Source organism: Crocuta crocuta, unplaced genomic scaffold, assembly GCF_008692635.1.
Source record: "Crocuta crocuta isolate KB4526 unplaced genomic scaffold, BGI_CrCroc_1.0 scaffold89, whole genome shotgun sequence".
Classification (NCBI taxonomy): Eukaryota; Metazoa; Chordata; class Mammalia; order Carnivora; family Hyaenidae; genus Crocuta; species Crocuta crocuta.
Genome location: NW_027551559.1, coordinates 254,325 through 266,414, shown reverse-complemented (window position 1 = coordinate 266,414; position 12,090 = coordinate 254,325). Strand labels below are relative to the sequence as shown.

Below are 12,090 nucleotides of genomic sequence, written 5' to 3'. Positions count from 1 at the left end.
CCCCCCCCCCCCCCATGTGCACCTCTCCATAGGACAGGCTCTACATAGCAGCTGGTTTCATCAGAGCAGGGGCTCCAAGACAGAGTTGTGGTTGTTAATTGAAATAGGACTTAACCTATGTATCCTCCAAAGCACAAGGTGGCCGGGTGAATGTTTTGGGTAAAGGTGTATGTTAGAGCCATGTGTTGTTGTCACCCGTATGTACCCAAAGCGCATGTTCGTAGAAGTCAAATTAACACCACGTTGCTCTCCGTGTACTTGTAGGCTTGCACGCTTGCTAGAAGGAATGCAGATGTCTTCCTGAAGTACCTGCACAGGAACAGTGTGAACATGCCAGGAATGGTGACCCACATCAAAGCCCCTGAGCAGCAAGTGAAAAGTGAGTACAGTCAGGACTCCTTTTAGCAGCAAGCGATGCAAGGAGCTTGGCGAGACGCAGTCTAAGATCCAGGCTTCGTTTTACGTGTCCTTTACATATCCTCAGAGTGCTCACCGCTTTCCTTAGTTTCCTAATAAAGTATGAAACAAGTGATACAGATTGGTAGTTCATTGAATAAAGTTGAAGAATATAAACAGAGAACATGCAGCATGGTATTTATTGGCATTGACTGATTTGTTAAAACAAGTGAAGATATGATAAATTAGGGAAAAAAGGAAAATCAGATTTTATCTCTAGTCAAAATATTTTTAAAAGTTCAAATCAAGAAATTATACATCGCTATCATTCTGTAAAGTGTTATCAGTTTCACACACTTAGAGCCTTAATAAAAGCAAATTGCCAGATATCCTATATCCTGGTATCCCTTGAATGTGAAAATCTATAAAACCATGTTTTAATGTGTATGTATATGTAACGTGAGTACATAGAAGCAGATCTGGGAAAAATTTACGCGAAATTGTTAATAGGAGTGGTATGGATGGAAGGGAGGGGTCTGCTGGTTTCTGCTGTAGCACCTGATGGAATACTTCACAATGAAAGCATGCGCAGGTGTTCTCCAACTTAGAACTTGTTTAATCATAGTTTTTTACAAGTTGAATTACGATGACATGGAAATGGAGCCTCAGAAAATGTTCACGAGTTAGGAAAATAGGCTTGACACGAAGGCACCTTGTGTCCGCTGTCCTCCTCCCCAAGAGCTTCAGAGATCGGCCCTGACCACACAGGAAAACGGGTCCCACAGCCTTCCCCCTCAGAGCTGGGTTTCGTAGGGAAAAAATTGCCATAATCCATTAACAAGTGATTCTTCTCGCTCCTTAAGGCCATATGACTGGCAGAAACTTTGTATGTTGTATTCTGCTCCCTGTTCTTCTGAATTCCTCTGTTAGAGGTGTCACGCACATACTGTCCATCACATGGGCGGCGTCCTCTGAGCTCCACAGCTGGGACCCGTATTTATTACTTGGTGGGCTCTTCTTCTGGGAAAAGGAGGGACTAACACAGCCATTTTTCAGCAGGAGCAAGTTACTTGCGTTGGTAATCAATTTACTTGGCTCCTTTCGGATAAAAATCATTGCCTTTCTGTTATCCTTCAGTACTGTCTTTGCTTGCAGGTCTTCCTTTTCTTTGATGAAAGACGTTACAATCCTTATGAGGTTGTCCTAGTTCAGTGGGGTGGGGAAGGGGGGCTGTGTTGCCTGTGCCCACTTACGTGATAGTCACAACGCGTTTGCTGCTGTTTGTCATCATTCTGGATGCTCTGGAGAATTAAAAACTAAATGTTCAGTTTCTCTCATTGGGTTCTTGGGGATGAGAGATTCACGTGTGGGGCGGTGCAGTAGACCCACGTAAGGGTGATGGTGCCGGAAGAGACCACGTGACCCCAGACAAACCTCAGGGGCTTGAGGAAGGCCAGGCGGTTTCCTGTCCCAGGCCCCACACGCGCCCCAACTCAGTCCTGCCCCAGGTGGGGGCGGTAGAAAGAAGGAACTGGGAAAGACCCGTTGGCTCATGTTCATTTTCACATGTCATATTTTCATTTCGGTGGTTGCATGTTTCTGACCAGCTTCAGGTTCAAAGCCTTAATTTGTGTTGCTGCGTTAGTTTGCTTTCTCAGTAAAGCCCACGTGGCCTGACCGTGAGCTGCCACATGGGCGCCACTCACAGCTTCTTGTTTACCACGAGCGGTCAGCGTCCCAGGAGCTCTGTAAATCTTTGTGACCACTTCGTATTTTTACTGTTTCCTAATATTAATGAAGTTATAATCTAGATGCCTTTTATTTGATTTGCAGTTTCAGTCTCCAGAATCTTCTAAAGTTTCTTTTGTGTTTTTTATGAACCTCTAGAGTAAAACAAACTCACTGTAAAAATTTCTTTGTGTGTAAAATGTATATAAATTACCTAATTCCATAGCCAGTGGTCACCACTGTCAAGCCACACCCTGTGTCCCGTCTGTAAATAGAAACACAGATACGTAGGGAGACAGACACAAATGTGGGTTCTCTTGGCACTCCCGCATCCTGCATTTTTATTTTTTATTAAAATAGGAGTGGAATTTGCTTCTTTCATTTAAAAATATATCTTAGTCCTCTTCCTATATCAGGATTTAAAGCTCTGCTCTATCCTTTTTAATGTGCAGTATAATGATTACATAGTCAACTTAACCTGGCCCCCACTCGGGCTCAGACGTTGCCATCAGTTTTTCCAAACGGGGCCTTAGTGTTGGTGCACCTGACACATACCGCTCATGTAAGCACAGTACCTCCACAAGATCGAATTCTTGGTTCGCGGCTGTGCACACTTCCAGTGCCCTTACCTGTCCACCAGTGTCCACTGCGAGAGCTGTGCCCCGTCTCCCGTCAGGAATACGGGGTCACTGGCACCTGTTTCCTGTGCTCCCCGATCTCGCAGCACAGGAGGACACAGTCTTTGCCAGGAAAATGGGGGAAGATGGCCCTGCAGTTTGAGTGAAGTTAGACACGTTTCTGTGTATTTAGTGGCCACGTTTTGGAAATCACGAACTTCATGTTTCTTTGCTTTGCTCATTTTTCTTACAGACTGTTTTCTTTTTTCTGTTGACTGGCAAGTACATTAGGTCTGTGTCTTATATTTCCTAGTAACATTAACTGTATTTTTAGTTGGTGCTGTATTTTTACAATGGTTTATGTTTGGTTTGACATTTCACAGTTTTTATGTAACCAGGATTTTTTGGCCTTTCTTGGCTCCAGGTTCTCTGTTTTCATGTCCCTCTTTCTCTTATGGTTTATCGTCTTGTTTTTGTCTTCATAAAAAAAGAAAAAGAAGAAAGGGAGAAAGACAGACAGACAAAAATTTTGTTTTCTTCTAGAACTCCACCATTTTGGTGTACATCCTTTGTACTAAGTTCCTTCACAGGAAGGTTTAAATGTTGTTGAACAAAATGCCTAATACTGAAGTTTTTTCAGCCATTAGCAATTTGCCCCAGTAGGAGGCCAGCCGTAAGGTTCCAGTGACCTCAATCATGAGATAATAAATTGGTAAGAGAATAAGGAGAGATCATTGAGAACGTGGGGCAGGCAAGCAGTGTGGCTCTCTTAACTGAATACTCTATCTTGGCGTCGACATTTGCATAAAGTCTGTAAATAAAAATGGGATTTTGCAAGTGTTTCTGCTGATTGCGAGCGCCAGCACCAACATACGTCTTCCTCTTTATTCTCTTAGATATCTTGAACGAACTCTTCCAGCGGGAGAACAGGGTATTGCATTATTGGACCATGAGGAAGAGACGGCTAGACCAGTGCCAGCAGTATGTGGTCTTTGAGCGAAGTGCCAAGCAGGTCGGTCATTACACCGGGCTCCCCAGTGCTCACCACCCTCTGTTTACACCTCCGCCCTCGGCTGGGCAGCTTGGGACGTTTCAGCCTTTTTGAAAACCACTTTCAAATGATGAGACCACTCAGGTCTTTTAAATAAGTTTACTGTGAAAAGAAACCCACAACCCTGGGAAACTGTGATTTTGGGCTCCCAGCAAGTGTGCCACATAGCCTGCCTTGAGTGCCATTACCTCATATGTAGGACCAGCAAGTACAGGTCACAACTATGACGATGATTCAGAAATCATTGTTGGGCCACCTGTGGGGCTCAGTCAGTTGAGTGTCTGACTTTGGCTCTGGTCATAATCTCGCGATTCGTGAGTTCAAGCCCCGTATCAGGCTCTGTGCTGACAGCTCAGATCCTGGAGCCTGTTTCAGATTCTGTGTCTCCCTCTCTCCCTCCTTCCCTCCCTCTCTGTCTTCCCCTCTCTTCCTCTCCCTCCCTCCCTCCCCCACTCACACTCTCACACTCTTTCTCTCTCTCTGTCCCTCCCCCATTCACACTCTGTCTCTTTCTCTCTCTCTCAAAAATAAACAAGCATTTAAAAAAAATTTTTTTTTTTAATTTTTAAGTGTTTTATTTATTTCTGAGAGAGAGAAAGAGAGAGACAGCATGAGCAGGGAGGGTCAGAGAGAGAGGGAGATACAGAATCTGAAACCAGCTCCAGGCTCTGAGCTGGCTGTCAGCACAGAGCCTGACATGGGGCTCGAACCCACGAACTGTGAGATCATGACCTGAGCCGAAGTTGGACACTCAACCGACTGAGCCACCCAGGTGCCCCTAAAAAATTATTTTAATCATTGTGGAATCTAGGTCTGTGCTTGTAAAAATACTATAGTGAGTGGGATTTTTTTATATTGCTGTATTTATATTTTCAACATAAGATTTTGTCAGGTAAATTCAACTAAAATTAAAAGGTGTGACAGAATTTCTAAGAACTCAGTAAAATCAAAAAATGTTCAGTGCAGTTGACTAATGCAGAGATATCAAGATGATTTTTTTAACTTTTTATGTTTATTTTTGAGGGAGAGTCAGAGACAGAGCATGAGAAGGGGAGGAGCAGAGAGAGAGGGAGACAGAATAGGTAGCAGGCCCTAGGCGCTGAGCTGTCAGCACAGAGCCCGACGTGGGGCTTGAACTCACAAACTGTGAGATTATGACCTGAGCCAAGGTCAGACTGAGTCACCCAGGTGCCCCAAAGACGGTATGTTTAGGGGACGCCTGGCTGGCTCAGTCGGTATAGCATGCAGCTCCTGATCTCAGGGTTGTCAGTTCAAGCCCCAGGTTGGGCATAGAACCTATGTAAAATAAAATGTGTTTAGAGTTTCTGTCTTCTGAAGTCATTTTGAGATAAGGATTCTCTACCTGTACGGTTAATCATGGAAGATCATTTTAGGGTGAAGCCTGTCTGACCCCTAACATGAACTAAGATGCCTGTCCCTTCTCTTTGGCCTTAATGGTAGCGTAGGAAAACGTAAGCGGTTTGTCCAGATTTTGGAGTGTCGGGAGGGAACGGAAGACAGCAGGCTGGGTCTCAGAACACCTGTGGGAGCCACTCCTGTCCTCCTCGGTGAGGAGCCTCTGCAGTGCTGTGGCCCGTGGCGACCACACAGACAGGGGCGGCCACCCCGTGCCGGTCCCAGAGTAAGGCAGTCAGTTAAATCTCTGAGCTTAAGAAAGAGCAACTACTCCTCAGCCTCATTTCCCACTTAGGAAGCATGTTTCCCTGCAGTTTGGTCAGTGTTGATCTCCAGGGGTGGCCGGGTGCTCTGGGGAGCAGCCCCCCGGGGGTTGGGAAGCTGGAGGTCATGGTCCGTGGACCTGGCGTCCCGTCTGAGCCTTTCTCTGCCGGTTTCTGCGGGCGTAGTTATCATATTCCCCACATGCTGTTTAAATTACGTTTTCTTAATGTTTGATGTGATGATCATTCCACCATATTTCTGATGCATGGGGGCCGGGTTTTGTTCCTAGTTAGAGATTGTTTCATATTCTTTTCTCATAAATCTCTTTTTATTGTTTCTCTGTTAAAAGGAAAGCAATCAGCTACAGAGTACAAAATTGTAAATAACTGTTTAAATGGAGAAAAACAATAGAACGTGTTGTTGCTTTTTCCTGAAGTTAGCTCATTTGCCGAAAATGCAATCGTTAAGCATAGGCCTTTGCAGACGATGACCCCACGGCCCTACTGGGTTCTCTTCTGTGCTGTGACCACGAATAGTTACACCACCAGCGTCTGTGGCTCTCAGGACGGCACCCTGAGGTCACCTGGCTGCAGCGTCCCTGGTGGGGGTTGGGAGAGGTGACTCCGGCCTGGTTCTATCCCTGGGCCCCTGGGCGAGTCCTGCTCTCAGACATGCTGGGCGCCCCCTGCCTCCTCGGCACCCCCTCCCTCTTCTTTATCTCCGCAGCTGAATGCTGGCGCTCTCCCGGGCTCAGTCTGGGGTTTGCCTTTGTTTCTCGTTCCCGGCTTCTTATCTCCTCTGCGGGCGTCTCCCAGACCTGACCCCCGTCTCCGGCGTCCAGGCCTCCAAATCCTGCTGCCTCCATGGCAGCTCCACTTGGGCCTTCATGAGAGCAGAAGGGGACTCCCGATGCCTGTCCCCTACTTCTCATCTCATGGGATGTGTCCCTGTGTCCCCTCATCTTACACAGTATATCCCCTGTGCTCCTTGTCTCGTGGGGTGTGTACCCCATGCGCCCTCATCTCACAGGGTGTGTCCCTGTGTTCCCCTCATCTTACACAGTGTACCCCGTGTCCTCTCATCTCGTGGGGCGTCCCTTCCTCTCTTATGCTGTGTCCCATAGGCCCCTTCATCTTACAGGATGTGTCTCACACGCCCTTCACCTTACCCGACGTACAGCTCCTTCCCATCTTTCCCCAGTTTCCCACGTTCACTCCCTCATGAGTCCCGTACGTGCAGAACCCCCGCCCATGTCACACCTGCCGTCCCTCCACGTCCAGAGCCCTCATGCTGTGGAAACGCCAGCCGTGTCCTGTCCAAACCTTGAACCAGTTTGCTGACCATTGTGGCTTCTTGCACTCACTGGGCACTGCAATTCCTTTTTCACACAGAGGCCCTTCTAGCTGTCCCACCAAAGTCCAGGCTGTGCCTGTGACCTTCAAGGCCCTTCTGCCCTTCCCAGCCTTACCTCCAGCCTCTCTCCCCGGCCTCCCCAGTGGGCCAGTCCCGTCAGCCTGGGGCCGTGGTGCGCACCCCTCCACCTGCTGAGCTTCTCATTCTTCTGAGCTCCCCAACTTCGCAGCCAGCGTCTGACCCCCCTGCTTCATAGCCAGCATCTGAGCCACCCACTTTGCAGCCAGCGTCTCGGCCTGGACACTGCGTGTGCTGACCTCCCTGTCTGAGCATGGTCCCTGCCCTCATTTGGCTTCATGCCTCTTTGCACATCTCGCTCTTCCCCCCCAAGTCTGCAGCCATGCCCAGGCCTGACCGCAGTGATACCCGTTTAGGAAGCTGCACAGCAAGTAATGTGTCTGGGTTGCACTTTCCTTTGCGTGTTTTCTTCTGAAGCCCTGGAAGTGCTGTGATGTATCTAATAGAGGCAGTGACGCTTCTGCCCGAAGACGCAACTCATAGTGGATGACCCGAGATTACAAACAGCAGATAGAAAGTCTTCTTAACTTTTAAAAAATTTATTTATTTTGAGAGAAAGCACATGAACGTGAGAGCAGGGGAGGAGCAGAGCGAGAGAGAGAAAGTCCCAATCTCTTTACTTTCAGCACAGAGCCCAATGTAGGACTTGATCCCACGAACCAGGAGATCAAGACCTGAGCCAAAAATGAAATCAGATGTTTGCATACTGAGCCACCCAGGCACCCAACAACCTCTTAACTCTTTAATCCTTGCTACAGAAGTGACATAGTTACAACTTTCTAGAATGTCAGTGATTTTTTTTTTTTTTTTNTTTTTGAAATGTGTTTGTTTTTTTTTTTTTTTTTTTTTTTAATTTTGGAATTAACAGTGCTTCCTTCAGCTTGTCTCCCTCTGCGGGAGCACTCTAGATGTGTGCCAGCCTTGGCTTGTGGCTTCCCATCTGAGTGACAGACGACAGGATTGGGACTCCCTTTGCCAGTGCTGAGCCATGACCATCTCCGATCCTTCCCTCTAGGCTTTGGAATGGATCCATGACAACGGGGAGTTCTACCTTTCCACGCACACGTCCACGGGCTCCAGCATACAGCACACACAGGAGCTCCTGAAAGAGCATGAGGAGTTTCAGATCACTGCGAAGGTAGGTCCGGCTTGGGGGCGGACATCTCTTCCGTCGCCTGTCCACACGGCGGGGCTTCCCGGCGTAACTAACCTGCGACAGGACACTCCGTGTACATGAGGTACTGCTCAAAGAAATGGCTTTGTACCGCATCCAAAACTGGAGAAACGGGGGGCCCAGAGGGTCGTCCTCCGGTAATTGGAGGGACCTCTTCTCTCTGAGTTTCCCAGTTCCCTCCCGTTACCCCGTGTCCTCCTTGGGTCTTCGGATTTCTGCAGACACTTTCCTTCATGTTGTCTCTTCTGTCCTTTTCATTATTCTTTTTGTTTTCTTTGCCAAGGTCTTTTCTAAGTACTTGCTATTTTTAGGAAGCCCTGTTTGGTGGGACCGACCTGGCTGGGGCGTCCTTCCTTTCCCGGCCTCTAGGTCTCCAGTCCGTGACGGTGACGGTGATGCTGGTGACACTGGCTGCCGTAGGGCTGCCGACAGCCCCCCAGGCCCGTGGTGGGGCTTACCTCGGCGCCCCCGTCTCTCCTTGTCCGCAGGCTTATAAAACTGAGACGTCTTCATTTTCCTCCTTCCAGTTGAAATAGAAGTCGATACGTGGCATGTGTAGCAGGTGTTAGTAAATACCCGTTTGTATGCAAACCCGAAGACTCTTCACGAATGTTTTCCCAGTTAAAGCATATGCTCTGCAGAGGCTGATTCATTTACCCCAAACCAGTTTGGGGGTTTTTAGGGTTCCTTTCTCAACCAGTGGTGTTTTTGGTTTTGTTTTTCAAAGTTTTGAATTCTTTCCTTTGTAATGTTTTCAGAAGTGCCTCTGTTTTTTCATGGTAGACTTGACTTTTCGTAAAAGTTGGAAGTTAATTCAAATTTCACACTAGAAAGAAAGGCTCAAGCTGGATAGTAGTGTTGCTTAAAATTAGTTAAACGGGATGTTCTTATGTGGCCCTTTAGGTAGCTGTGGAAACCATTAATGGAACTTTTTAAAGCCTCAAGAGTAACAACAGCTATTTTGTATTATGTTTAGTTGTACTTTTGTATGTTTTCTGTAACAATTTCTGACTCCTCCCGGTCACCTCCACTGCCCTCTGCTCCCACCCACCCACAGGCTGTAGTCTGATTTCCTTCCCTTCACCCTGGGGCTGCTGGGCTCCGGGGACTCTAGGTCCCTGCTCTGGAGGAGCACGCGGTCCAGTGCGGCCACAGACCAACCACTGCGGGGCTCAGTGAGACCTGGCACTGAGTGAGGACCCCATGAGCACTTGGGGGCGGGCAGGGCTCAGGCAGCTGAGCAGTGACAGCCACACTGCACGTGGGGGCCATGGGCACCCGGAGGAAGGCCCCCGCCCACTCATTTGAGGAGAGTTGCCCTTCCTGTCTGTGCAGGTAAGCATCATGTCTTTGCTTCCCCAAGATACAGCACACCTTTGGCCATGGGTTCTTGTTTTTGTTAACAGTCAGATGTTCCATTACAGCTGTGTGCATTATAAATTTGGGGTTTTTTTAGTAGCCTTTGATAATAAAGGTATTAAGAAAATGCCTAAGATACCATTGAGAGGTCAACTTAAGATTTGTTCCCCTTCACTAACCTACATTTGCATGAGTGCTGCCCTCTGCAGACCATTTGCACGGCCAGGCAGCCTGGTCACTGCACAACTCCAGGGGGCACCGTGCGCACAGTGTGATGGGAATGTCACTATCCACAGTGTGGTAGCACGGCAGCCGTGTTCCACCTGTAGGGGGCAGAGGAATTTTTATTCCTGGATTTCCCTTCTCCTCAAACTTGGGGGGTGGCTATTAAAGAATGAGCAACATGGGCATGTTTTGGCTCTTGTGTTTTACAAAAGCAAGCGTCTAGAATCACAGGTGTAATACCTGACCTTGCCGCTTCCCAGAGGCGCAGAGCCGCCTCGTTCACTGCGTCTGCTGCGTCAGTTTTGCCGGGAGGAGCAGGTGGGTTTGGAAGAGAACACCTCTCACTTTTTTTCCTCGGCATTTTGTTCCCATGGTTTCTGGCTGCCTTCCTCTTCATCAGACAGCACCTGCTCTCGTGCTTGTGGGTGTCTGTTGCTTGCCTTCTGCCCCCATCGTAGTTCTTCTAGGAAGGTTTTCTTTTGCCATGGAGACTCCATTGCTCTGAATGACCGTCCTCCGGTCTAGTTGTTACAGCGGTTAACACTGCAGCACATTCAGTGCAGCGATATCAAGCCTTTCTGTCACTATCTGACTTAAGACTCAGCTCGATTCCTTCGCAGCTCGTGATGGAATCACTTCCCAGAGTGCTTTGCGGGCACTGCCTGCATCTGGTCATGCGTGTTCACGCAGTAGCCACTTTCTGTCCTCAGTGGGGACTTACTGACGTGGACTGTTGAGGAGTGGCACCCAAGGACAAGCGTCTTTAAGCAGGCTCCCAGGTACTTGCGTGTATGCACGGTAGAGTGGGAAGTCCACTGCCCGCGGCTTGCAGAAGTTTGCCGCCTCCTGCACTCCCGTCACTGCTGTCCCTAGTGCCAAAAGCTTAATTTGCCAGAAAGTGTCTGAGACCCTGGAAGGTGCGTCTTCCCTGGTTTCTCCTTACCTAAAGACGTGTTAAGTAAAGATCGTCGAGCATGTGGACTCAGGAATACAGTTTCCTTCTGTTTTTCTGCAAACCCCTGACTGCCTACTGCTGAGGTTGTTCAAATTATAATATTTGTATGCTTTTGAAATAAAACCCATTTTTGTAACAATCTCCAGAAATAACAGTAAGGATGAAAACTTGTATAGTACTTCATTTAAAAAGATGCAGAAAGTTTGTTTTTTTCATAGTGCTGAGCAGCGTTCTGGAGAAAAACTAAGTTGGATTTATATCTCACCTTGATAGCAAGGTAGATGTATCAGCAGTGAAAACCTGAAACAACTAGAAAAAATACCAGGGCACAAAACCCAAAACCTTAAAAGTGATAAAATCAGGTACACAAAAATGTACAAATTACTAACGGGTAGTCCAAAGTAACTGAAAGACAGAAAGCAAATAGGGAAGATAAATTCCTATCACAGAGGGCTGATTTCTCAGCCATAACAGAGCTTTTACACATCAGTAAGAGTAAACAAGAAAATGGACACAAGATTTTAAAAAGGATTCACAGGAAAGGAATTCTAAATAAATGGTTTTTAAATATATGAAATTATCAAATTTACCTAAAATAAGAAAACTATAAATCAAAAGTATGCTGTGTTCTCTTTTCACCCAGGGGATTGGCAGATATCAAAAAGCTTGTGGCTGCCCCTTAGGGGGCTGGTGAATGGAGCTGAGCTCTGGGGCTGGGGGGAGGTGTTACCATGTTAGCCGCTCCGCGTCACAGATGCACATCCTGTCTTCTCAGCCATCCCCCATCTCAAGTCACAGACGAGCTACACATGCTCAGACGCGTGCATTCTTTCCTGCATTTAACCATCTTGGGAAAAGAACAGGGACAGCATGAAGGTCCGTTCAGTGGGAGCGTGTTGGCTGGTAGAAATACTACACGGCTCCAAACCCAAAACAATACTGCTCCTGCTCCGGCAGTGAAGGATGTCTGAGCCCTGTTAAATGAGAAACGCTGGGAGCAGAGCAGGGTTGTGTGTACAAGCATTTAGGTACAGAAAGAGAGAGAAGTACATACATACATACACCCCTCTGTATAATAAAACGTTTCTAAATGGTAACAAGCTGATCACTGAGACACATCATGGGAAGGCGGGGTAAGGAGACTTTTCACTTTGTGTCCTTTCTTACCTTTTAAATTTTGATTTCTAGGCATACATTTTAAAACTACCAATTAAGGGCACCTGGGTGGCTCAGTCAGTTAAGCGTCAGACTTTGGCTCAAGTCATGATCTTATGGTTCATGGGTTTGAGCCCCACGTCAGGCTCTGTGCTGACAGCTCAGAGCCTGGAGCCTGCTTCAGATTCTGTGTCTCCCCCTCTCTCTGCCCCTCCTCTGCTCGCTCTCTCTTTCTCTCTCTCTCTCTCTCTCTCTGTTAAAATAATAAACATTTTAAAAACCCAATTAAAATAAAAAGGTATTGAAAGTTCGTGAGTTA

At 47.4% G+C, this 12,090-nt stretch overlaps 1 protein-coding gene across 1 annotated transcript in view; it reads left to right on the top strand.

Moving 5' to 3' along the window:
* Positions 1-12,090, top strand: part of TRIO (trio Rho guanine nucleotide exchange factor) — a 229,487-nt gene that overhangs the window by 107,955 nt on the left and 109,442 nt on the right. Inside the window, exons 18-20 of the mRNA XM_077749451.1 lie at positions 265-379; positions 3,638-3,753; positions 7,919-8,041. Of these exons, the coding sequence (XP_077605577.1) occupies positions 265-379; positions 3,638-3,753; positions 7,919-8,041 (354 nt within the window). The remainder of the gene's footprint in view (positions 1-264; positions 380-3,637; positions 3,754-7,918; positions 8,042-12,090) is intronic.